General features: G+C 37.9%; 3 protein-coding genes and 2 pseudogenes across 4 annotated transcripts; all 5 read left to right on the forward strand.

Annotated features, from left to right (window-relative positions):
* Positions 1–348: 348 nt before the first annotated feature.
* Positions 349–2,116, forward strand: LOC148189199 (dispanin subfamily A member 2b pseudogene; annotated as a pseudogene).
* Positions 2,036–8,164, forward strand: LOC148189200 (mannose-binding protein C-like; annotated as a pseudogene). The gene is made up of 5 exons (XR_015777039.1): positions 2,036–2,155; positions 3,694–3,805; positions 6,252–6,329; positions 6,920–6,985; positions 7,308–8,164. The product of XR_015777039.1 is annotated as a mannose-binding protein C-like (transcript).
* A 497-nt stretch (positions 8,165–8,661) lies between these two features.
* On the forward strand, positions 8,662–14,846 carry LOC148189201 (mannose-binding protein C-like). The gene is made up of 5 exons (XM_088080308.1): positions 8,662–8,735; positions 10,274–10,385; positions 12,843–12,947; positions 13,539–13,604; positions 13,927–14,846. Exons 2-5 carry the CDS (start codon positions 10,274–10,276, stop codon positions 14,304–14,306), a joined length of 663 nt encoding a protein of 220 aa, XP_087936434.1. The 5' UTR covers positions 8,662–8,735; the 3' UTR covers positions 14,307–14,846.
* Positions 14,847–15,736: 890 nt separating this feature from the next.
* Positions 15,737–17,093, forward strand: LOC148189202 (dispanin subfamily A member 2b-like). The gene is made up of 2 exons (XM_088080315.1): positions 15,737–16,059; positions 16,566–17,093. The coding sequence occupies exons 1-2, from the start codon at positions 15,847–15,849 to the stop codon at positions 16,755–16,757; spliced, it is 405 nt and encodes a 134-aa protein (XP_087936441.1). The 5' UTR covers positions 15,737–15,846; the 3' UTR covers positions 16,758–17,093.
* A 2,299-nt stretch (positions 17,094–19,392) lies between these two features.
* Positions 19,393–26,189, forward strand: LOC148189203 (mannose-binding protein C-like). Its single transcript, XM_088080309.1, has 5 exons — positions 19,393–19,533; positions 21,419–21,530; positions 22,748–22,915; positions 24,724–24,789; positions 25,113–26,189. Exons 2-5 carry the CDS (start codon positions 21,419–21,421, stop codon positions 25,490–25,492), a joined length of 726 nt encoding a protein of 241 aa, XP_087936435.1. The 5' UTR covers positions 19,393–19,533; the 3' UTR covers positions 25,493–26,189.
* Positions 26,190–27,455: the final 1,266 nt, after the last annotated feature.

Raw genomic sequence — 27,455 nt, forward strand, 5'->3', positions numbered from 1 at the left:
CCCAAAGATTGTGGCTAGGTATTGTAGCTTACACTAGTTGACACAATGAAATACAATCTGCTGTGATCAATTTATTCTGAATTTTATATTTTAGAAAACAGAACAGGGGCACTACTCTGTAAATACAAATATTTTTTCACACTTTTTCTTTTTTTTTCCATAATTATTCAAACCACTAAATAGCTAAAAATCAGATTCCATAATTTTCCATTCTGAACCCTGTCTCACACTACACCATCACCTCAAGAAAACAAATGAGAGCTTATTTTTGCATTTCTTTTTAAATCAGATCAGAAGTGACTTGAGCCCCCCCAAAAGCCCGAAGAGAAAATCAACACTTACAGTGACAGTTGAGGTCTCGCACACCTTCCTGCAGCGCTGCACTCCAAACCACAGCTGAGCTGACAGCGATGAATACTGCAGGATACCCAGCAAAGGTTTTTCCATTGCATGGGAGGAGTGACGGGCTCCCTGGACAGCCTGGAGGACCTGCAGTGGCTCAGTCCACCACTGTGAACGTCATCACTGAGCCCCCCAAGGACCACATCATCTGGTTCCTCTGCAACTTTCTCTACTCAAACCTCTTCTGCCTCGGACTGGCGGCCCTCATCTTCTCCATCAAGGTGTTTTTCTGTCATGGGGAATCTTCTGTCATTGCGTGTCCAAGAATACTGAAAAAAAAACAAAAAACACATTTTAGCACAGCAGTTCTTACAAAGGATAGCCAGGATTAGTGGAAAATAAAGTCGGTTTAACCAAGTTGTTGGCTGATTAAGACACAGACCTCCCTTAGACCATGACAAGAATCGATTAGACGGGCAACTGGGGGATGAGGAATATTCATCCCTAAGATTTTAGATATTATAAGGCTGGAAATTGCAATTTGACAACTGAAACAATAAAGTACAAAGAAGTTATGAGAAAAAGAAAACACGAGAAAGGAGAAGGAGACAACAGACACTTTAAATGTCTTACAAACTTTACATGGTAGTGCTGAAGATGAAAAATCAGTGAACAAAAATTAAATAAATCTATATACAGAAAATGGGAGAAGGGGCAGAAAAGGTAGAAGCCAATCTCATTTGCAGCATAAAAATACAACAAACAAGAATCTAAATCTTTTGCAGGAGATGATGGGATTAGGCCTAAACAGTGGCAATTTAAATTCCCCCGAGGTCGATAAATCCCCTTTATAATCAGTGTGCTTCGGTTCCTCCAGGCCAGAGACCTGAAGGTGGCTGGAGATCTGGAGGGTGCCCGACACTACGGCTCCACTGCCCGCTGCCTCAACATCTGGGCCACAGTGCTGGCTCCCATCACTGCCTTAATTGTCATCATTGTAATCACCATCTTGACTGTACAGGAAGAGCCGGTGTACAGAAATTACAGCGTACACAACACATTCACTTATTCTGACTCTAAATATATATTTATTAACAAAGTTTGATACTGTTATTCAGAATAAATGAGAGAGAAAGACTGATGAGCTGCCCAAACCACTATGTGTGTAAAAAGAGCAGTGTGTTGGGTTTAGCAGCACCAAGAAAAAAATGCACATGCTATATGTATAATAAATGATATAATGACTGAAAACTTGAGTCAAACACTGAATTTGAAATTTGTGAGTGAGCAAGTCATTAAAAATTCAGAAATTCACATCTTTATAGTGGTAGCAGGATGTAGGAGCTCCTGTATAAAAAACGCACGCCAAAATAGCCAGCCAATGGCAAGTATAGACGTTAGCCACAGTTCACGTCTAGTGAGTCAAGATTACTAATGCGTCACACCAAAGCTGTGTTTTGAATGTGAGGCAGCACATACTGCTTAAGTTGTGCTAAACATCACAACACTCAACACTTAAGAGTTTCCGCTGGAACGTTTTACAAAAAAAAAAATCACCAAGGAAAAAATAAAGTAGTTACTTGATGTTTCTTTATTTCTGGAAGTATGTTAACTGCATGGAGAGGAAACGGATGTGAAACCACACTTGAAGATAGTTGAGAGTTATGAGAGTTATCACGGTTAATAATCTCTCTCAACATCCGTTATAAACTGAACCAAATTTCTACATGCACACTTAACTACGTTCTTGATCATTTTTCTTCAGAAGTCGTGAAGAAGTGGCTCATCCTGCAGATCCCTCCTCATCTCTACAGTGAGTTATATTTTGTTTATTACTACTACATTGATGACAATTCACAGCAAGAGAGTAACTTCTCTGTGCAAGTAAGAGGCCATAACCTGAGGTTTCATCAATGAACGCTTGTGCACTGAAAGTTTATTTATAGCTATAAGCAGATTAGACATGAACATGTCTCTACAGGCCAACTGACAGCTAATTCAATTATATGCTGGACAATAAAATAATTTATGTTTCCCTGCATCATTTTCACATTCTTAATAGACCGGTTTGACCAAAAATAGGGTAGAGGACACGTAACGGGAAAACATTTTTAGGATGAGATGTTAAGATTCACATCCTTTAACCCAAGGTCCCTACAGCTCAAGGCAAGTTAGATTTTTTTTGAAGTAAGACTTTTTCTGATACTGATTGGAAGTAAATTTACTACAAATTTGACAAAAAACAAATTTAAGGGAAAATAATCTGAAACAAATTTTCCCCAAATATTAATAATAACATAAAAAGTGACTTTTTTCATCAAGTTAAAAGACAATATACTTATTACACATTTAAAACAATAAACGCTTTACATCATCATAAAAGATACCATTTTGTTTCCTTTGTAAGGACTTGTCCATTTGTCATTTGTTAATGGGATTTGGTAAATGTTCCTTTATCCTGATCTGTGTATTATTGGGAGAAGCATTTGGTGAATTATTAAATTAAATAATTATTACATCAGAAAAAAAACATTAGAAATATCCTACATCCCATGTCTTAGCATTAAAGACTTTTGAAAGACAGATTTTAGACATTTAATGCTAATTAAGATCTTATCTTTAGATTAATGAACTGAATACCTTTAAAGACAGTTTAAGGATCCATGGGCACCGTGCTTTAACCACAGTCTGACCTTTACCTCCTCTTTGCTTTTTTCCCTAAATTCTAGAGCTCAATTGCTCTATTTTGCCATTTGTCAATCAAGAGTGTTTTGGTGTGAGTGGCTTCTCTCTAACTTTTGAAATATATGTTTCTGGTGCTTTAGGCACCATAAGCACGGTGCCATCTAGTTCCATTATATTTGAGAGACGGCAGACATTTCTGAAGCCAATATCTCCAACACTTAACAACTCAAAACAAAACAATCTAGATTGATAAATAGCACTACAAATAAGAAGAAAAGTACACATTTTTGATTTTTACGAGAGCTTGTCCCTTTAAGGTGAGAGAAATATTAAAAGAAGACAGAGGGAAAGGAAGCAAAGTGAGCCCTTAAAATTGGATTGTAACTTAATACTGTCGCTATCGTTTCAAAAGCCCCCAGATGGAGTTGAATTATGCTGCTTTTACACTTATGACTGTGGTAATTATGTTTTTAGAGCCACAGTGATTATATAGAGCAATCACAGACCTGAGCAGTGCTACAAACACAGACACAGGCCGCTACAGAATGAGACACAGAAGCATTTGTACCACAGACGAAACTTGAAGTTGAGTTGTGGTGATGAAAACAATTTTGCTAACGATAAAAAATGATAGTGTCAATAATATTAATGTTCTTTGTTTTGAAGATGAGGATATTTCTCCTGTTCTGCGTCCTCTGCCTGATGACTTGTACTGGCTACGGTCAGTCTCCAGGTGACCATGATCCCATAGACCTTCCTCGGCCACCTGGGCATTTCGGTGGGTAATATAAACCTCCACAATCCTGCACCACGAACACTCTTTCTGATCAGACTTCAGTCATCTTTTGTCTGAATTCTGGCACCGCCCTGTCAGACAGGCAGGCGATATCTCTGTCTAATCTCCCAAGAGCCTTTGAGGTGACTTTCCTCACACATTTTCTTAATTTTACGCACTGTGTCAGCTGTGATGGTTCACAAGGCCACAAAAGGTCAGACTGTCCCCTTTGTCCACAGGATATATAAAAATATACAGGAAGAACTGATATGAAAATTGATTAGGAAATGTCATTCAAAAATGATGATGATTGGCGCGATGTAATTTGTTCATTTTATTACTCGTCTCATATTGTCACTCAAAAAAAAATCTGATGTTCAAATGTCTGAATATTGAAAACATGCTCACCGGAGGATAAACCTTTATAATTTACTGTAGGTAGCCCTCAGACTTCTGAGAATAGTGAGGTAAAAATGTCTCTACTCGCACGCAATGCATCCTGGTACATGTAGGCACTGACAGCAAGGTTTTACGAGGAGGAGAACTCCACTTCCTCATTCAATATAGCACGCACTGAGGAAATTATTGCAGCAATTGACTACATTAGCCACCAACACTGACTGGACATCAACATAAAAGCAAAGTCTCTGTTTTACATCAAAAGGAAATGGGCAGTGCTTCCTACAATTCTGCAATTTTACAATTTCATTTAGCACGCTTTTATCCAAAGCGACGTACAACACAAAGGTGCTTTCGCCCTCTGTCTGGACTCTCACTCACACACACACACACACGCGCGCGCGCACACACACACACACACGCACACACACAGCCCTAGGGATGTAGATTTTTAATTTTTATTGATATTGGTACCATTATCTAGAATCTTTAACAATCCAAGTCCTTAATGATACCACTATCAGCTCTTATCTAATATTTTGTGGAAAGACAAGGCCAAATTTAAAAAAAAAAGTAATGTTTTGATAATCATATTTACTAATCACTGCTTAAAAACTTACTAAAAAGTCATTTTACTGAGCCAACCTTGAACACATCACAATGAAACCTCATGGAGCCTTGTTTATTTCTCTTACTCGTTCTTATCCTGCATTTCAACTCGGATTTCAACATGGATTACTATTTTTCAGTGACAGGACTTGCTACAAAGTTTGGGTGTGCTTGCAACTGTTGTTGTGAGAGAATGATGATGAAGACCATACTGTACTGCATTTAGATTTAATTTGATGTGCAATGTTGTAATACCTGTTGGCTGGCAATTGTATTGTATTAAAAAACTTTATAGGACAGTTGGTTTATGCAAACCAGTGACTGGATTTAAATGACGTGACTCAAGATGAAATGTTACGTCATAGGACCCTCGAGACTCAGTGGCGGTATTAATCAGCTCAAACATTATCGATTTTCGGGTTTTGAAAAAAAGTGGAACCAGGTCCTTAATAGGTTTCCATTCTCATCTCTTCTCTGCCCGCACCCCAATTCTGAAATGAATGCGATGACTCTGACACAGACTTAAGACGGACACAGGCTACAGGAGTTTCAAAACGGGTTTTTGAATTGGGTTACATCACACACAAAAATCTTTACAGATTTTCTATCTTACCTCACACCTGCACAAACTACAAGAATTTAAAATAATGGTCATCACACACAACAAGACATTATTAAGATTATCGTGCCAGATGGAGAATGAATGCGCCACCTCATGTGATCTCATGGGGAAGTCGATGTAAACAAAACTGAGACTGATGTGGTGCTACACATGGTAGCAATGCTTTGCAGTGAGAAAACCAAAAGCAGAAGGCTAAAATATTCTGGTTAGGGAGATGGGGTCAACATGGGTTGTCTATTCTTCAGCAAGAACTGGAGGTAAGATTTTAACAGTTTTAGTATCTGTCGATAACAGTATGCTAGCTCACGTTAGCACCAGGGGCTATTTGAAAAATTATTTGGGCAGCCCAGATGAGTCTGTGAGCAATTTGAGAGGTTTAAGACTTTATCTGTAAACATTACAGATATTATCAAATAATCTGGGCCAAATATCAGCACTGATCAAGCTCCCTGAACAGATTTTTCCTGCAATTGTTGGAAGAATAATAAATCACCCAAGAACTAAATACTGGTCTCCAACCCCTCAACTCAAACCCCTCCTCTCCAAGCCAAAACAGTGACAGAAACTAGAAACTGAAAAAACAGTGAAATAAACTGTCAGTTAAAAAAGTCACTGAAACACTTCAGAAAGCTGAAAATATCAAGATAATGTAAAATCATTTTTAATGCATGCATTTTCAATATAACTTAAGTGTCAATACTTTTTCCAGTTCAAGTAAGTTAATGCCAATCTTTCCTTTTTTCAGTTTAAGTTTTTGTTTCATTGCCAAAATTAACTTTCACTGTTCTAGTGCTCTGCTTTCCCTGCTCTTCAACACAGACCCACCTGGACCACCTGAAATCATTGGAATACCTGGACCTCCTGGACCACCTGGACCTGCTGCATTTTGTGGAAGAGGTTTTATATTTTTCTTGATTTTAAAAGACCATATTTATACACTGAAAATATTGTAAAAAATTACTTTGATCACCTGAGTCACTTGGGGGTCACTTGTTCATTGTATCCCAGGTCAGTAACAATGATAATACTACATTTTGTGAGGGTGTTTTTGGTTTGTGATTTTTTTGAGGCCATGTACAAGTGATAATATTTCAACTCTTAAACTCTGTACCCATCATTTGTAAATCTTGCAATACAATTCAGTTTGAAAGGGTATATTGCCAATTACACTCATTGGGATCAGCAGACTCATCAAGATAAGTACAACATGACCTTTGATAACCATTTCATCTATCTGGAAGTCTGAAAATGTGGCAACGTCATCAGTGTAATGTAAACTAAGGGCATTTCCGGGCATCTGAAAGATGTGGGTGATGAGCAAGCACAGAGGGTCTAATGAAAGATGCGACTGAGTTTTATTACGGGAAGTGATCGTGTAATTTTGGAGTATGAACTGTACTATAGACTATAATTCAGGATATCACGGCTTTGGCCTGGGATTTAACTTACTGCCAGTTTGGTAACTGAAACTAATCTGTTTGATCCAGATATCTTTGGCTCCATTATCGAGGAGATTGAAGCCTTACAGAAGAGTCTTGCTAAGGTAGAGCTGAGTAAGTATCCTATTCAGCCATTACAAGAGTGTTGCAGAAAGTGAGTGCATGTGGACAGAGATTAGTTAGAGTTGTTTAAGAGACAACACTTAATTGTTTTAAAATGAGTTTTGTCCACACTGATGTTGTGCTTTTACTATTGCCTCAATATATCTGATATGAATTTACCAATATCTGATATGTTACTGTCAGAGGCAGAACACACGTGTTTCGGCAAAGACTTCTCAACAAAGCTCGAGGGCCATCATGACAATACAGCTTTGAGTCTGAAGAGCAAATGCTTTATTTGTTCCTGATGGCGCGTTGTTTTCTTTATTATCAGCCATGAACTACGACTTTGTCCGAAGAGTTGGTCAGAAATACTTTGTGTCTAACAAGGAGAAGAGCTCATTCTCCAGGGCCGCTGGCTTCTGCTCCCAACAAGGTTTAGAGATGGCTTTGCCCCAGAACGACGAGGAAAACAAGATACTGACTCAAGAGTTTGCAGACAAATGCAAAATGCCTGGATCAACGTCAACAATAAAGCGGAGGGGAATTTCAAGGCCGACATGAAAAACCAACCTCTGACCTTCACCAAATGGGAAGAAGGGCAGCCAGATAAATCCATCCAGGAAACAGGCTGCACCATGCTGTTAGAAAACGGTGTGTGGAGAGTGACACCTGAATGCTCCTTCAATGCTTGCATCATTTGTCAGATATAAAAAGGTCTTGCATGCCAGATGAGGAATCATTGCTCTTAGAAATGTAGTAGTTTGTAGTAGTTACTACTTTAGAAATGCATTGCATCATTAGGTGGCTGTCTCATGTTTCATGCTTGTGAGATTTTTGAGGTAAATGAAAAGATTATAGGTGCATACACACTGGGGCGATTGTCCACATTTTCACATATAATGCCGTTTTGACATTTTCATTGTGATAATTTGTATTTGATGGTGATTTCCTGCAAGGAACGTCTACATCCAAAGAGGAAACAGGTACAGGATGTATTATTCCCTTATTCTGACTTTGAAAACATATTTATTAACAAAGTTTGATACTGTTATTCAGAATAAATGTGAGAGAAAGACTGATGAGCTGCCCAAACCACTATGTGTGTAAAAAGAGGAGAGTGTTGGGTTTAGCAGCACCAAGAAAAAATGCACATGCTATATGTAAAATAAATGATATAATGACTGAAAACTTGAGTCAAACACTGAATTTGAAATTTGTGAGTGAGCAAGTCATTGAAAATTCAGAAATTCACATCTTTATAGTGGTAGCAGGATGTAGGAGCTCCTGTATAAAAAACGCACGCCAAAATAGCCAGTCAATGGCAAGTATAGACGTTAGCCACAGTTCACGTCTAGTGAGTCAAGATTACTAATGCGTCACACCAAAGCTGTGTTTCGAATGTGAGGCAGCAGATACTGCTTAAGTTGTGCTAAACATCACAACACTCAACACTTCAGAGTTTCTGCTGAAACGTTTTACAAAAAAAAAAAATCACCAAGGACAAATTAAAGTAGTTACTTGATGTTTCTTTATGTCTGGAAGTATGTTAACTGCATGGAGAGGAAACGGATGTGAAACCACACTTGAAGGCTGTTCAGAGTCATGACCCTCTGACCAGATTATCACGGTTAATAATCTCTCAACATCCGTTATAAACTGGACCAAATTTCTACATGCACACTTAACTACGTTCTTGATCATTGTTCTTCAGAAGTTGTGAAGAAGTGGCTCATCCTGCAGATCCCTCCTCATCTCTACAGTGAGTTATATTTTGTTTATTACTACTACATTGATGACAATTCACAGCAAGAGAGTAACTTCTCTGTGCAAGTAAGAGGCCATAACCTGAGGTTTCATCAATGAACGCTTGTGCACTGAAAGTTTATTTATAGCTATAAGCAGCTTAGACATGAACATGTCTCTACAGGCCAGTTGACAGTTAATTCAATTATATGCTGGACAATAAAATAATTTATGTTTCTCTGCATCATTTTGACATTCTTAATAGACCGGTTTGACCAAAAATAGGGTAGAGGACACGTAACGGGAAAACATTTTTAGGATGAGATGTTAAGATTCACATCCTTTAACCCAAGGTCCCTACAGCTCAAGGCAAGTTAGATTTTTTTTGAAGTAAGACTTTTTCTGATACTGATTGGAATTAAATTTACTACAAATTTGACAAAAAACAAATTTAAGGGAAAATAATCTGAAACAATTTTCCCCAAATATTAACTGTAACTTAAAAAAGTGACTTTTTTCATCAAGTTAAAAGACAATCTACTTATTACACATTTAAAACAATAAACACTTTACATCATCATAAAAGATACCATTTTGTTTCCTTTGTAAGGACTTGTCCATTTGTCATTTGTTGATGGGATTTGGTAAATGTTCCTTTATCCTGATCTGTGTATTATTGGGAGAAGCATTTGGTGAATTATCAAATTAAATAATTATTAGAGGAGAAAAAAAACATTAGAAATATCCTACATCCCATGTCTTAGCATTAAAGACTTTTGAAAGACAGATTTAAGACATTTAATGTTAATTAAGATCTTATTTTTAGATTAATGAACTGAATACCTTTAAAGACAGTTTAAGGATCCATGGGCACCGTGCTTTAACCACAGTCTGACCTTTACCTCCTCTTTGGTTTTTTCCCTAAATTCTAGAGCTCAATTTCTCTATTTTGCCATTTGTCAATCAAGAGTGTTTTGGTGTGAGTGGCTTCTCTCTAACTTTTGAAATATATGTTTCTGGTGCTTTAGGCACCATAAGCACGGTGCCATCTAGTTCCATTATATTTGAGAGACGGCAGACATTTCTGAAGCCAATATCTCCAACACTTAACAACTCAAAACAAAACAATCTAGATTGATAAATAGCACTACAAATAAGAAGAAAAGTACACATTTTTGATTTTCACGAGAGCTTGTCCCTTTAAGGTGAGAGAAATATTAAAAGAAGACAGAGGGAAAGGAAGCAAAGTGAGCCCTTAAAATTGGATTGTAACTTAATACTGTCGCTATCGTTTCAAAAGCCCCCAGATGGAGTTGAATTATGCTGCTTTTACACTTATGACTGTGGTAATTATGTTTTTAGAGCCACAGTGATTATATAGAGCAATCACAGACCTGAGCAGTGCTACAAACACAGACACAGGCCGCTACAGAATGAGACACAGAAGCATTTGTACCACAGACGAAACTTGAAGTTGAGTTGTGGTGATGAAAACAATTTTGCTAACGATAAAAAATGATAGTGTCAATAATATTAATGTTCTTTGTTTTGAAGATGAGGATATTTCTCCTGTTCTGCGTCCTCTGCCTGATGACTTGTACTGGCTACGGTCAGTCTCCAGGTGACCATGATCCCATAGAACTTCCGAGGTCATCTGGGCATTTCGGTGGGTAATATAAACCTCCACAATCCTGCACCACGAACACTCTTTCTGATCAGACTTCAGTCATCTTTTGTCTGAATTCTGGCACCGCCCTGTCAGACAGGCAGGCGATATCTCTGTCTAATCTCCCAAGAGCCTTTGAGGTGACTTTCCTCACACATTTTCTTAATTTTACGCACTGTGTCAGCTGTGATGGTTCACAAGGCCACAAAAGGTCAGACTGTCCCCTTTGTCCACAGGATATATAAAAATATACAGGAAGAACTGATATGAAAATTGATTAGGAAATGTCATTCAAAAATGATGATGATTGGCGCGATGTAATTTGTTCATTTTATTACTCGTCTCATATTGTCACTCAATAAAAAAGACTGATGTTCACATGTCTGAATATTGAAAACATGCTCACCGGAGGATAAACCTTTATAATTTACTGTAGGTAGCCCTCAGACTTCTGAGAATAGTGAGGTAAAAATGTCTCTACTCGCACGCAATGCATCCTGGTACATGTAGGCACTGACAGCAAGGTTTTACGAGGAGGAGAACTCCACTTCCTCATTCAATACAGCACGCACTGAGGAAATTATTGCAGCAATTGACTACATTAGCCACCAACAATGACTGGACATCAACATTAAAGCAAAGTCTCTGTTTTACATCAAAAGGAAATGGGCAGTGCTTCCTACAATTCTGCAATTCTACAATTTCATTTAGCACGCTTTTATCCAAAGCGACGTACCCTCTGTCTGGACTCTCACACACACACACACACACACACACACACACACACACACACACACACACACACACACGCACACACACACACACACGCACACACACACAGCCCTAGGGATGTAGATTTTTCATTTTTATTGATATTGGTACCATTATCTAGAATCTTTAACAATCCAAGTCCTTAATGATACCACTATCAGCTCTTATCTAATATTTTGTGGAAAGACAAGGCCAAATTTAAAAAAAAAGTAATGTTTTGATAATCATATTTACTAATCACTGCTTAAAAACTTACTAAAAAGTAATTTTACTGAGCCAACCTTGAACACATCACAATGAAACCTCGTGGAGCCTTGTTTATTTCTCTTACTCGTTCTTATCCTGCATTTCAACTCGGATTTCAACATGGATTACTATTTTTCAGTGACAGGACTTGCTACAAAGTTTGGGTGTGCTTGCAACTGTTGTTGTGAGAGAATGATGATGAAGATCATACTGTACTGCATTTAGATTTAATTTGATGTGCAATGTTGTAATACCTGTTGGCTGGCAATTGTATTGTATTAAAAAACTTTATAGGACAGTTGGTTTATGCAAACCAGTGACTGGATTTAAATGACGTGACTCAAGATGAAATGTTACGTCATAAGACCCTCGAGACTCAGTGGCGGTATTAATCAGCTCAAACATTATCGATTTTCGGGTTTTGAAAAAAAGTAGAACCAGGTCCTTAATAGGTTTCCATTCTCATCTCTGCTTTGCCCGCACCCCAATTCTGAAATGAATGCGATGACTCTGACACAGACTTAAGACGGACACAGGCTACAGGAGTTTCAAAACGGGTTTTTGAATTGGGTTACATCACACACAAAAATCTTTACAGATTTTCTATCTTACCTCACACCTGCACAAACTACAAGAATTTAAAATAATGGTCATCACACACAACAAGACATTATTAAGATTATCGTGCCAGATGGAGAATGAATGCGCCACCTCATGTGATCTCATGGGGAAGTCGATGCAAACAAAACTGAGACTGATGTGGTGCTACACATGGTAGCAATGCTTTGCAGTGAGAAAACCAAAAGCAGAAGGCTAAAATATTCTGGTTAGGGAGATGGGGTCAACATGGGTTGTCTATTCTTCAGCAAGAACTGGAGGTAAGATTTTAACAGTTTTAGTATCTGTCGATAACAGTATGCTAGCTCACGTTAGCACCAGGGGCTATTTGTAAAATTATTTGGGCAGCCCAGATGAGTCTGTGAGCAGTTTGAGAGGTTTAAGACTTTATCTGTAAACATTACAGATATTATCAAATAATCTGGGCCAAATATCAGCACTGATCAAGCTCCCTGAACAGATTTTTCCTGCAATTGTTGGAAGAATAATAAATCACCCAAGAACAAAATACTGGTCTCCAACCCCTCAACTCAAACCCCTCCTCTCCAAGCCAAAACAGTGACAGAAACTAGAAACTGAAAAAACAGTGAAATAAACTGTCAGTTAAAAAAGTCACTGAAATACTTCAGAAAGCTGAAAATATCAAGATAATGTAAAATCATTTTTAATGCATGCATTTTCAATATAACTTAAGTGTCAATACTTTTTCCAGTTTAAGTAATTTAATGCCAATCTTTCCTTTTTTCAGTTTAAGTTTTTGTTTCATTGCCAAAATTAACTTTCACTGTTCTAGTGCTCTGCTTTCCCTGCTCTTCAACACAGACCCACCTGGACAACCTGGACAACCTGGACCTGTTGGACTTATGGGACCTCGTGGACCACCTGGACCTCCTGGATCACCTGGACCTGCTGCATTTTGTGGAAGAGGTTTTATATTTTTCTTGATTTTAAAAGACCATAATTATACACTGAAAATATTGCAAAAAATTACTTTGATCACCTGAGTCACTTGGGGGTCACTTGTTCATTGTATCCCAGGTCAGGAACAATGATAATACTACATTTTCTGAGGGTGTTTTTGTTTTGTAATTTTTTTTGAGGCCATGTCCAAGTGATAATATTTCAACTCTTAAACTCTGTACCCATCATTTGTAAATCTTGCAATACAATTCAGTTTGAAAGGGTATATTGCCAATTACACTCATTGGGATCAGCGTACTCATCAAGATAAGTACAACATGACCTTTGATAACCATTTCATCTATCTGGAAGTCTGAAAATGTGGCAACGTCATCAGCGTAACATAAACTAAGGGCATTTCCGGGCATCTGAAAGATGTGGGTGATGAGCAAGCACAGAGGGTCTAATGAAAGATGCGACTGAGTTTTATTACGGGAAGTGATCGTGTAATTTTGGAGTATGAACTGTACTATAGACTATAATTCAGGATATCACGGCTTTGGCCTGGGATTTAACTTACTGCCAGTTTGGTAACTGAAACTAATCTGTTTGATCCAGATATCTTTGGCTCCATTATCGAGGAGATCGAAGCCTTACAGAAGAGTCTTGCTAAGGTAGAGCTGAGTAAGTATCCTATTCAGCCATTACAAGAGTGTTGCAGAAAGTGAGTGCATGTGGACAGAGATTAGTTAGAGTTGTTTAAGAGACAACACTTTATTGTTTTAAAATGAGTTTTGTCCACACTGATGTTGTGCTTTTACTATTGCCTCAATATATCTGATATAAATTTACCAATATCTGATATGTTACTGTCAGAGGCAGAACACAAGTGTTTTGGCAAAGACTTCTCAACAAAGCTCGAGGGCCATCATGACAATACAGCTTTGAGTCTGAAGAGCAAATGCTTTATTTGTTCCTGATGGCGCGTTGTTTTCTTTATTATCAGCCATGAACTACGACTTTGTCCGAAGAGTTGGTCAGAAATACTTTGTGTCTAACAAGGAGAAGAGCTCATTCTCCAGGGCCGCTGGCTTCTGCTCCCAACAAGGTTTAGAGATGGCTTTGCCCCAGAACGACGAGGAAAACAAGATACTGACTCAAGAGTTTGCAGACAAATGCAAAAACGTCTGGATCAACGTCAACAATAAAGCGGAGGGGAATTTCAAGGCCGACATGAAAAACCAACCTCTGACCTTCACCAAATGGGAAGAAGGGCAGCCAGATAAATCCATCCAGGAAACAGGCTGCACCATGCTGTTAGAAAACGGTGTGTGGAGAGTGACACCTGAATGCTCCTTCAATGCTTGCATCATTTGTCAGATATAAAAAGGTCTTGCATGCCAGATGAGGAATCATTGCTCTTAGAAATGTAGTAGTTTGTAGTAGTTTGTAGTAGTTGCTACTTTAGAAACGCATTGCATCATTACCACGCTATTATTATGGCTGCACAGATATATTCTTATATGAAAAAGAGTTTAAGTGTACAGTTAAAGTAACAATGTTATATGTGTAGAAACAACAGTAAATTCTGAAAGCAGACAGTATGTCACAATAAAATATACACAGCAGTGAAAATGTTTCATTTCATTCATTCAAGACTCACAACGAACATCTTTACATTGTGACTGGTTTGGCTGCCAAGCTTATTTCTCTGCTGAAAATGTCAAACAAGGGTTGGTAAATGATGATCTAGATGTAAATTAGCCTAAAACAGAAGCGACAGAAAATGTACAACAATGTTAATAACTGACCCTGACAGAGTCGATATTTTGAAAGGTTTCTGTCATTGTCTCTATGTTTTTGTCACAACATATAAAATCCACACCATGCTTCACATATTTACCACAGATACTGAGTAAAAGTATCAGGAAATCATCTTTCAGGGTGTCCAGCTGGGCAAAGTATTTTTTTTTGTTTTTTTTCCAAATTTGCCACTTTCACATCATTCATCTGTAACCAGAAGTCGTACAAAGTTGTTTGTATTCAGCACATTCTTTTTGAGTCAAAATGTATTTTTCCCACCGTGGTCTGGTGTTTTTGATATAATGGCTTCAAATCTCTGTCAGTAAGGGCTGTTTTTCACAAAGGTAAAGCTATGAATATATTCTAAATCTAGCAGAAAATTAAACAGATATTGACTTTTTTAGGTGGCTTAAAACTAATCAATTACGGCAGAGTTTGCTCAGCTCCGTCTGATTGTATGTAGGAAGCGCGATGCGGTGGTTTTCTACCCCAAAGTTATTGTAGATAAACAGCTGTGATTGTGATGCGGTCTATAGCATAGACTGTATAAATATTAGGTGTCGGTGCTGTTACTACTTCTTACGCTGGCTTAAAGGCGAGACAACTCTGTCTCCCCATTTTGATACTGTACCTTCGACACAGGACAGCAAGACGGAATAACTGCAAAATTGCCACTTTGAAGAAGCAGAGTCAAAGGGACTTCTGACTCTGTATGTAATTATGTTGCTAAATTAATTGCCCAAAGGTTGTGGCTAGGTATTGTAGCTTACACTAGTTGACACAATGAAATACAATCTGCTGTGATCAATTTATTCTGAATTTTATATTTTAGAAAACAGAACAGGGGCACTACTCTGTAAATACAAATATCTTTTAAATACTAAATAACTAAATAGCTGAAAATCAGATTCCATAATTTTCCATTCTGAACCCTGTCTCACACTACACCATCACCTCAAGAAAACAAATGAGAGCTTATTTTTGCATTTCTTTTAAACCAGATCAGAAGTGACTTGAGCCCCCCCCAAAAGCCCGAAGAGAAAATCAACACTTACAGTGACAGTTGAGGTCTCGCACACCTTCCTGCAGCGCTGCACTCCAAACCACAGCTGAGCTGACAGCGATGAATACTGCAGGATACCCAGCAAAGGTTTTTCCATTGCATGGGAGGAATGACGGGCTCCCTGGACAGCCTGGAGGACCTGCAGTGGCTCAGTCCACCACTGTGAACGTCATCACTGAGCCCTCCAAGGACCACATCATCTGGTTCCTCTGCAACTTTCTCCACTCAAACCTCTTTTGCCTCGGACTGGCGGCCCTCATCTTCTCCATCAAGGTGTTTTTCTGTCATGGGGAATCTTCTGTCATTGCGTGTCCAAGAATACTGAAAAAAAACAAAAAAAAACAAAACGCATTTTAGCACAGCAGTTCTTACAAAGGATAGCCAGGATTAGTGGAAAATAAAGTAGGTTTAATCAAGTTGTTGGCTGATTAAGAGACAGACCTCCCTTAGACCATGACAAGAATCGATTTTAGATATTATAAGGCGTAAAATTGCAGTTTAACTACTGAAACAATAAAGTACAAAGAAGTTATGAGAAAAAAGAAAACAAATGAGAATCAAAAATAGAACAATCTGAGAAAGAAAACTACAGAGAAAAAATGGGTCGAATGAATGGAAAAGGTAGACGCCAATTTCGATTGCAGCATAAAAATACAACAAACAAGAATCTAAAGCTTTCACAGGAGATTATGAGGTTTTGCTGATGCTCATAGGTGTCAGTTTAAGTTCGAGGTCGAGCATAAATCCCCTTTATAATCAGTGTGCTTCGGTTCCTCCAGGCCAGAGACCTGAAGGTGGCTGGAGATCTGGAGGGTGCCCGACACTACTGCTCCACTGCCCGCTGCCTAAACATCTGGGCCACAGTGCTGGCTCCCATCACTGCCTTAATTGTCATCATTGTAATCACCATCTCGACTGTAGCGACACAGTCGTACAGAAATTACGGATACGGATACGATTACAGAGGCTAAATTTGAAATGGTGTTCGAGTTGCCTACTGCTATGGCTGGGTGATGTTTGTGGCCATCTGCTTATGGCACAATTTGTGACTTTGGCTATCTTGTTTTACTTATATATTTAAGCAATAAAGACACAGTTTTGTCGGGTGTGACTAGTGACTTCAGTGGAACTTATCCATATTTCCTTTAAGATAATTTGTAATCAGCTTTGACATTTAAGCCACTTAATTCCATTCGGATTTTCTGTCTACAAGGTCTGTGTTCTGGAGACTGTCAGTTGTCTGTCAATAAAGGTGGCTGTCTCATGTTTCATGCTTGTGAAATTTTTGAGGTAAATAAAAAAATTGTAGAGGCACAAACTCAATTGATTTTCCACATTTCCACAAATAATGGTGTTTTGACATTTTCACTGTGGTAAACTGTAACTGATGGTGATTTGAAGCTGCAAATGTCTCCATTCGAAGAGGAAATAGGGGACAGGGGGCCTAATTCAAGAAATAATATACAAACAGATTTTCTCTTAGTTTTGCTCGTATCCATGATTTGCTCTTATTTCGTCAGTACCCAATTGATTTTGGGGATTCACAAATGTTTTCTTCCTTTTGCTTTTCTCTAAGGTAAAGCGAAAAGGTTTTGAGGGGTCCAGAGCACTAGTACCAAAATAACAGAAAAATAACATATCAGTCCACAGATTTGAGGATTATAATCAGTCCATTATATTTGAGGAACACTAGAAAAAAAGCAAACATATAATTTCATCAAATTTAGATGAGGTTTTAGAGTAATTATATTGACTGTCTTATTAAATTTCAGGGCTAAAGGGAATTAGTGAATTGATCCCAATTACAGTAATTTCAGTTACTGTGTGTCCCTCTACTGGCCAGTGCTGGAATCTAAGTACATTTACTAAACTACAGTACGTCAGTATAAATCTGAGGTTACTTTTACATTACTTGAGTATCCTCACCTCATGCCACTTTCTACGTCTACTCGACTACACCTCAGAGGGAAATATTGTACTTTTTACTCCAATAATAACTTTACAAATTGCACACAAACCAAAAATATGAAAATATACAAGTGCAGTTGAAACAATTAGTCGATTTATTAGAAACTAATTGGCGATTTTGTCTTTCATTGTGTATCATGGCTCCAGCTTGTCAAAAATACTGTATGTATGAGAATATGCCGCTTTTTCTTTTCATATTTTTGATTATTTTAAATTATTTAATTTATTTGGACCTTTTTTCATGTGTACTTTTTAATATTTAAATACATTTACATGAAATCACATTTACTTAGTTCACATTCATTTCATTGTAGGCCCACACCACTTTCATTACTGCAGAAGTTATTTTTCTTACAGATGTTTTTAGTGTCAGTTCTCCATTTTGGCAATGTGCCAGAATCTTTGCACACAGCATGAAACCTTATATTGTGATTAGGGGGGTTATTGATGCCCCTAGGTGACTTATGATCAAGTGGCATACATCAGTGAACACAACTGGGTAACAGCAAATTTGGGTGGAAGAGAGCATTTGGAGTTAATTCTGTAATATTTTCTCATACCTAAGAATTAAGAGAATGTATATATACACACACACACACACACACACACATATATATAAATATATATATATACACAGTTTTCTGCCATAGTCTCAATGAATATATATACCATACTTTCTGTAACTCACTTTTGGTACAGTAAGCAGGCAAACACCAGGAGTCCTGAGAGATCAGGCTGAATCACATTCAGATAAGCAGTCAGAAAGGTAAGACAGTGCTAAATCATGCAGTGCTTTAAAAACAAGTAAAAGAATTTCAAAATCACTTCTCAGTGCTACCAGAAGCCAGTGCAGCGACACTAAAACTGGAGTAATGTGATCTCTCATCCTGCTTTTTGTTAAAACTCTTGCTGCCACATTCTGTAGTAACTGCAGGCTATCAAAACTTTTTTTGGGGGCCTTTAATAGAGGAATGGAGGGAATGCCTGACTAATTCAGTACTGGCATCTGCTTTGATCAGTTGGTATAGTTGGTAGATTCTGAAGTAACTGGTACTGTGAAGGCACTTTTTTGTCTGTTTATTGTAATTTTTGTCTCTTTTTTCTGTTGTAAATCTGTCTTTACTAAAGTTGTGCTTTCTGTTTGGAAAAGATGAGACAGTGAACAGTTATCTTGACTATGTGTGAAAACTGTTTTGTTCTGATGTCCTTACTAAAACATCAATTAAAAAAAAAAACAGTAACACATGTACATGGACAGCGTGATTCCACTTTAACTGATAAAAAAGAGACAGCTTGTTATCAATCACTTAAAAAAAATAATGACCATGTCCAAAAAAAAAAATCAACACCGGGCATGAGAGTCCAGGGCTTTTCCAAGGTGTGTTCACAGGCTGTTTTATTCTTTGTAGATCTTTATAGTATATAAATATAGTATAAGTTTTAATAAACATCACAACACTCTATACTTAAGTGTTTCCGCTGGTAATGTTCTGCCACTACAGATAAGACAAAAAAGATCACCAAGGGAATAAAAAAAAGTAGTTACTTGATGTATCTTCAGTTCTTTAAGTATGTTAACTGCATGGAGAAGAAACGGATGTGAAACTACACTTGGAGATAGTGGAGAGTTATGAGAGTTATCACGGTTAATAATCTCTCTCAACATCCGTTGTTAACTGGACCAAATTTCTACATGCACATTAAACTACATTCTTGATCATTTTTCTTCAGAAGTCGTGAAGAAGTGGCTCATCCTGCAGATCCCTCCTCATCTCTACAGTGAGTTATATTTTGTTTATTACTACTACATTGATGACAATTCACAGCAAGAGAGTAACTTCTCTGTGCAAGTAAGAGGCCATAACCTGAGGTTTCAACAATGAATTAGGGATCAACTGATGTCGTTCTTTCAGGGCCAATAAAATACTGATTACGAGTAGTTAATGAGACTGACAACTGATATTTGGAACTGATATGCATTCACAATAAAAATTATCGGTCCCAATAATCGGCCAGTCTGATAATCTGTATGTAATCTGAATGCATAATAAATGAATGAATAAAATGTATTTGTAATTTGTAGCCATGTGCAGCTTAGACATGAACATGTCTCTACAGGCCAACTGACAGCTAATTCAATTATATGCTGGACAATAAAATAATTTATGTTTCCCTGCATCATTTTGACATTCTTAACAGACCAGTTTGACCAAAAATAGGGTAGAGGACACGTAACGAGAAAAGATTTTTAGGATGAGATGTTAAGATTCACATCCTTTAACCCAAGGTCCCTACAGCTCAAGGCAAGTTAGATTTTTTTTGAAGTAAGACTTTTTCTGATACTGATTGGAAATAAATTGACTACAAATTTTACAAAAAACAAATTTAAGGGAAAATAATCTCAAACAATTTTCCCCAAATATTAACTGTAACTTAAAAAAGTGACTTTTTTCATCAAGTTAAAAGACAATCTACTTATTACACATTTAAAACAATAAACACTTTACATCATCATAAAAGATACCATTTTGTTTCCTTTGTAAGGACTTGTCCATTTGTCATTTGTTGATGTGATTTGGTAAATGTTCCTTTATCCTGATCTGTGTATTATTGGGAGAAGCATTTGGTGAATTATCAAATTAAATAATTATTACATCAGAAAAAAAACATTAGAAATATCCTACATCCCATGTCTTAGCATTAAAGACTTTTGAAAGACAGATTTAAGACATTTAATGCTAATTAAGATCTTATCTTTAGATTAATGAACTGAATACCTTTAAAGACAGTTTAAGGATCCATGGGCACCGTGCTTTAACCACAGTCTGACCTTTACCTCCTCTTTGGTTTTTTCCCTAAATTCTAGAGCTCAATTGCTCTATTTTGCCATTTGTCAATCAAGAGTGTTTTGGTGTGAGTGGCTTCTCTCTAACTTTTGAAATATATGTTTCTGGTGCTTTAGGCACCATAAGCACGGTGCCATCTAGTTCCATTTTATTTGAGAGACGGCAGACATTTCTGAAGCCAATATCTCCCACACTTAACAACTCAAAACAAAACAATCTAGATTGATAAATAGCACTACAAATAAGAAGAAAAGTATACATTTTTGATTTTCACGAGAGCTTGTCCCTTTAAGGTGAGAGAAATATTAAAAGAAGACAGAGGGAAAGGAAGCAAAGTGAGCCCTTAAAATTGGATTGTAACTTAATACTGTCGCTATCGTTTCAAAAGCCCCCAGATGGAGTTGAATTATGCAGCTTTTACACTTATGACTGTGGTAATTATGTTTTTAGAGCCACAGTGATTATATAGAGCAATCACAGACCTGAGCAGTGCTACAAACACAGACACAGGCCGCTACAGAATGAGACACAGAAGCATTTGTACCACAGACGAAACTTGAAGTTGAGTTGTGGTGATGAAAACACACATACAATTCACCAGCTTCCTGATTACGTTATATGGACTGTCAACAGATTTACTGTCATTATCCAAGTTCACAGATGAACCTGTTGGAAAAGTATTAACCCAACTAACAGTAATGTTTGAATTTTTATCCAATCTACATACGTACCACAAAATCTCACCAACTCTCTAGATCTAATTTTGCTAACGATAAAAAATGATAGTGTCAATAATATTTATGTTCTTCGTTTTGAAGATGAGGATATTTCTCCTGTTCTGCGTCCTCTGCCTGATGACTTGTACTGGCTACGGTCAGTCTCCAGGTGACCATGATCCCATAGAACTTCCTAGGTCATCTGGTCCTCCAGGTGGGTAATATAAACCTCCACAATCCTGCACCACGAACACTCTTTCTGATCAGACTTCAGTCATCTTTTGTCTGAATCCTGGCACCGCCCTGTCGGACAGGCAGGCGATATCTCTCTCTAACCTCCCAAGAGCCTTTGAGGTGACTTTCCTCACACATTTTCTCAATTTTATGCACTGTGTCAGCTGTGATGGCTCACAAGGCCACCCAAAGGTCAGACTGTCCCCTTTGTCCACAGGATATATAAAAATATACAGGAAGAACTGATATGACAATTGATTAGGAAATGTCATTCAAAAATGATGATGATTGGCGCGATGTAATTTGTTCATTTTATTACTCGTCTCATATTGTCACTCAATAAAGAAGACTATTGTTCAAATGTCTGAATATTGAAAACATGCTCACCGGAGGATAAAACTTTATTTATAGGCGCCTTTCTGGACACTCAAGGTCACCTTACACCATAAAAAACAAACACGGAGTTTAAGAAACAAATAAGAATACCAGTTAAATACAATTTAAAAAGATTTAAGAGAAAGAAAGAAAGAGAGGAAATTGGACAATGGTTGTGGTCAGATGGAGTACGCTAGTCTAAACAGGTGAGTTTTAAGTTTGGATTGAAAATGTGGGAGTGAGTCAGTATTAAGGAGGTCAGCTGGGAGAGAGTTCCAGAGCTGAGGAGCAGAGCGGCTGAATGCTCTGCTCCCCATGGTAACAAGGCGAGCAGGGGGGACAGTGAGATGGATGGAGGAGGAGGATCTGAGGGTGTGGACGGGTGTGGCAATATGGAGGAGGTCAGAGAGCTGGAGGGGCAAGGTTGTGTATGGCGTTAAAGGTGAGGAGAAGTATTTTGTAGTTGATACGGTGTGTGATGGGGAGCCAGTGGAGCTGTTGCAGAATGGGTGTGATGTGGTGGATGGAGGGATTGCGTGTGATGATACGGGCAGCTGAATTTTGAACTAGTTGTAATGTAGGCACTGACAGCATGGTTCTACGAGGAGGAGAACTCCACTTCCTCATTCAATATAGCACGCACTGAGGAAATTATTGCAGCAGTTGACTACATTAGCCACCAATGCTGACTGGACATCAACATAAAAGCAAAGTCTCTGTTTTACATGAGCACCAAAAGGAAATGGGCAGTGCTTCCAGGTGCTTTCGCCAAAATTAACTTTCACTGTTCTAGTGCTCTGCTTTCCCTGCTCTTCAACACAGGACCACCTGGACCACCTGGACAACCTGGACCAGCTGGACCAGCTGGACCAGCTGGACCACCTGGACCACCTGGACCACCTGGACAACCTGGACAACCTGGACCAGCTGGACCAGCTGGATTTCCTGGACCTCATGGACCTCATGGACCTGCTGCATTTTGTGGAAGAGGTTTTATATTTTTCTTGATTTTAAGAGGCCATATATATATATACACTGAAAATATTGTATAAAATTACTTTGATCACCTGAGTCACTTTGGGGTCACTTGTTCATTGTATCCCAGGTCAGTAACAATGATAATACTACATTTTCTGAGGGTGTTTTTGTTTTGTAATTTTTTTTGAGACTCTTTTAAACTCTGTACCCATCATTTGTAAATCTTAAAATACAATTCAGTTTGAAAGGGTATATTGCCAATTACACTCATTGGGATCAGCGTACTCATCAAGATAAGTACAACATGACCTTTGATAACCATTTTATCTATCTGGAAGTCAGAAAACAAATGAAATGTTTACCAGAAAACCTGTTTCAAACTGAGAGCATTTCCAGGCATTTGAAAGATGTGGATGATTAGCAGCAACAGAGGGTCTAATGAAAGATGCAATTGAATTTTAGTATGGGAAGTGATTGAGTAATTATGGAGTTTGAATTGTACTATTGACTAAAATTCAGGATATCACTGCCTCCGCTATGTTTACTCGGTCTAAAGTGCAGTATTGAAGGACCCCTTCAAAACAGCAATACTTGGGTTTTAACTAGGGGTGGGCGATACATAGAATATACTCAAGGTATCGTGGCTTTTTCTGTGTGCAATACCTTTAATGATGATATTGTGAACACTGGTCATAATTGTCCATCGTTTTTAAAAGCCATCAGCGTTTTAGTTCGCTTACTCTCGCCTATGGCTCCTTCCCTCTCTCAGACACACATACACACACAAAGCAGGTGTTTTGTAGAGCTCCAGACCAAGACTAGTATTTTATCGAATTTTGCGACCGTGGAGCACCGCTGTGGTTTGCAAATACTATTACTATATGGAGAGGTGAGCTGTTACTTTGTTTCCAGCTTACACTGAATAAATCATCATGTTTACTGGCCCTGCAGTAACTCTCTAACTTAATGAGTGGTAATGGTGGTAGTGTGAACAGGTGAAGCTTCGTGTTTGTATTTGCATTGTTCTGATTGCAACTATTTAGTCACAGTTTGTGATCACGGAGCACCAGTGCGACTTGCAAATATTGGTAGTGAACTGGAGAGCTGTTTGTATGTTGCCTGCTCACAGTGAATGAATCCTCACGGTTAAAGGCGCCACATTATCTGTAAAACCGTCAGCTTCAAGCCCGCAGCAAAAACATTAACATTTACAGCTTGAGACAAGCCAGGACCTTCAAAATAAAAGCACAATGGCCTCAAACTTTGATTTATTTAATTATAACAATACTTTATTTAACTTCCTTAGAACAGTATTTTATTAAATGTAATTATAACAGTAGTGTATTTTAGCTTTCTTATTTGACAGTAGCTATTTTATTTAACTTCAATGTATCTGCAGTTCATTCCATTTTCTACTTTAGAGGTCAACATTAGTTTAAAGAACATTTACAAATATTACAATATACATTGTGTATAGCGATATAGCCTTTGCGATGATATTTTAAAGCCATATCCCCCAGCCCTCATTTTAGGTTATGCTCACTTTAAATGCTGAATCATCTGGCAGTAAAGCCCAATCATTCAGGCTGCATTTAGTCTGACACTTCTGTCAAGTTGCACAATTGTCCAAAAGAATGAAAATCAAGCAAATTCTGGTTTTCTCATCATTCAGTAGGTTTGGAGGAGGAAAGGAATAAGATAACTTATGCAGGAAGTGAAGATAAGCTTTTCATTTTTTAGACGGTGCAAATCTGACACAATGTGGACTGGGATTCAACTGACTGCCAGTTTGGTAACTGAAACTAATCTGTTTGATCCAGATATCTTTGGCTCCATTATCGAGGAGATCGAAGCCTTACAGAAGAGTCATGCTAAGGTAGAGCTGAGTAAGTATCCTATTCAGCCATTACAAGAGTGTTGCAGAAAGTGAGTGCATGTGGACAGAGATTAGTTAGAGTTGTTTAAGAGACAACACTTTATTGTTTTAAAATGAGTTTTGTCCACACTGATGTTGTGCTTTTACTATTGCCTCAATAAATCTGATATAAATTTACCAATATCTGATATGTTACTGTCAGAGGCAGAACACAAGTGTTTTGGCAAAGACTTCTCAACAAAGCTCGAGGGCCATCATGACAATACAGCTTTGAGTCTGAAGAGCAAATGCTTTATTTGTTCCTGATGGTAGCGTTGTTTTCTTTATTATCAGCCATGAACTACGACTTTGTCCGAAGAGTTGGTCAGAAATACTTTGTGTCTAACAAGGAGAAGAGCTCATTCTCCAGGGCCGCTGGCTTCTGCTCCCAACAAGGTTTAGAGATGGCTTTGCCCCAGAACGACAAGGAAAACAAGATACTGACTCAAGAGTTTGCAGACAAATGCAAAAACGTCTGGATCAACGTCAACAATAAAGCGGAGGGGAATTTCAAGGCCGACATGAAAAACCAACCTCTGACCTTCACCAAATGGGAAGAAGGGCAGCCAGATAAATCCATCCAGGAAACAGGCTGCACCATGCTGTTAGAAAACGGTGTGTGGAGAGTGACACCTGAATGCTCCTTCAATGCTTGCATCATTTGTCAGATATAAAAAGGTCTTGCATGCCAGATGAGGAATCATTGCTCTTAGAAATGTAGTAGTTTGTAGTAGTTTGTAGTAGTTACTACTTTAGAAACGCATTGCATCATTACCACGCTATTATTATTGTTGCACAGATATATTCTTATATGAAAAAGAGTTTAAGTGCACAATTAAAGTAACAATGTTATATGTGTAGAAACAACAGTAAATTCTGAAAGCAGACAGTATGTCACAATAAAATATACACAGCAGTGAAAATGTTTCATTTCATTCATTCAAGACTCACAACAAACATCTTTACATTGTGACTGGTTTGGCTGCCAAGCTTATTTATCTGCTGAAAATGTCAAACAAGGGTTGGTAAATGATGATCTAGATGTAAATTAGCCTAAAACAGAAGCGACAGAAAATGTACAACAATGTTAATAACTGACCCTGACAGAGTCGATATTTTGAAAGGTTTCTGTCATTGTCTCTATGTTTTTGTCACAACATATAAAATCCACACCATGCTCCACATATTTACCAAAGATACTGAGTAAAAGTATTAGGAAATTATCTTTCAAGGTGCCCAGCTGGGCAAAGTGTTTTTTTTTTTTGTTTTCAAATTTGCCACTTTAACATCATTCATCTGTAACCAGAAGTCGTACAAAGTTGTTTGTATTCAGCACATTCTTTTTCACAGTAAACCAAAAATGCTGCATCAGTCACTTTTCTCTGTTTGACTTTGTTTATCAGTTTTTTTAAGCTCTTCCTTTCTATGAATCAGTTTCAGTATGGCCTTTGAATAAGATCTCAGACATCCTAGAACTGAAGTCTGGAAACAACACTCGTCTGAAATCATAAATTCTCTCCAGTTAGGATTACAGAATTGTCGCTGCCCACAATAACAATGATATCACAAGACAGCGATTCTACGATACTTGATACATGGCAAGAAAATCATCTCAATCAAGACCTGTGTAACGGCAGAAGAAAGAATACCCCTAAGAAAGTGAAAAAATCAGGATGGATGTAGTTATTTACTGTCTTGGGGTGTCAGTTTCATTCAGTTCCAGCTGATATGAGACTGCATAAAAAAGTTACCTCAGCCCTGGAGGTTAACAAATCTCTCCTGTGCTCACTGCCTATGGTGCCTCGACTGTAGTCAAAATGTATTTTTCCCACCGTGGTCTGGTGTTTTTGATAAAATGGCTTCAAATCTCTGTCAGTAAGGGCTGTTTTTCACAAAGGTAAAGCTATGAATATATTCTAAATCTAGCAGAAAATTAAACAGATATTGACTTTTTTAGGTGGCTTAAAACTAATCAATTACGGCAGAGTTTGCTCAGCTCCGTCTGATTATATGTAGGAAGCGCGATGCGGTGGTTTTCTACCCCAAAGTTATTGTAGATAAACAGCTGTGATTGTGATGCGGTCTATAGCATAGACTGTATAAATATTAGGTGTCGGTGCTGTTACTACTTCTTACGCTGGCTTAAAGGCGAGACAACTCTGTCTCCCCATTTTGATACTGTACCTTCGACACAGGACAGCAAGATGGAATAACTGCAAAATTGCCACTTTGAAGAAGCAGAGTCAAAGGGACTTCTGACTCTGTATGTAATTATGTTGCTAAATTAATTGCCCAAAGGTTGTGGCTAGGTATTGTAGCTTACACTAGTTGACACAATGAAATACAATCTGCTGTGATCAATTTATTCTGAATTTTATATTTTAGAAAACAGAACAGGGGCACTACTCTGTAAATACACATATTTTTTCACACTTTTTCTTTTTTTTCATAATTATTCAAACCACTAAATAGCTAAAAATCAGATTCCATAATTTTCCATTCTGAACCCTGTCTCACACTACACCATCACCTCAAGAAAACAAATGAGAGCTTATTTTTGCATTTCTTTTTAAACCAGATCAGAAGTGACTTGAGCCCCCCCCAAAAGCCCGAAGAGAAAATCAACACTTACAGTGA

This window comes from Plectropomus leopardus, chromosome 7 (assembly GCF_026936395.1).
Source record: "Plectropomus leopardus strain MGB_pleo_1.0 chromosome 7, ASM2693639v1, whole genome shotgun sequence".
NCBI classification, from domain to species: domain Eukaryota; kingdom Metazoa; phylum Chordata; class Actinopteri; order Perciformes; family Serranidae; genus Plectropomus; species Plectropomus leopardus.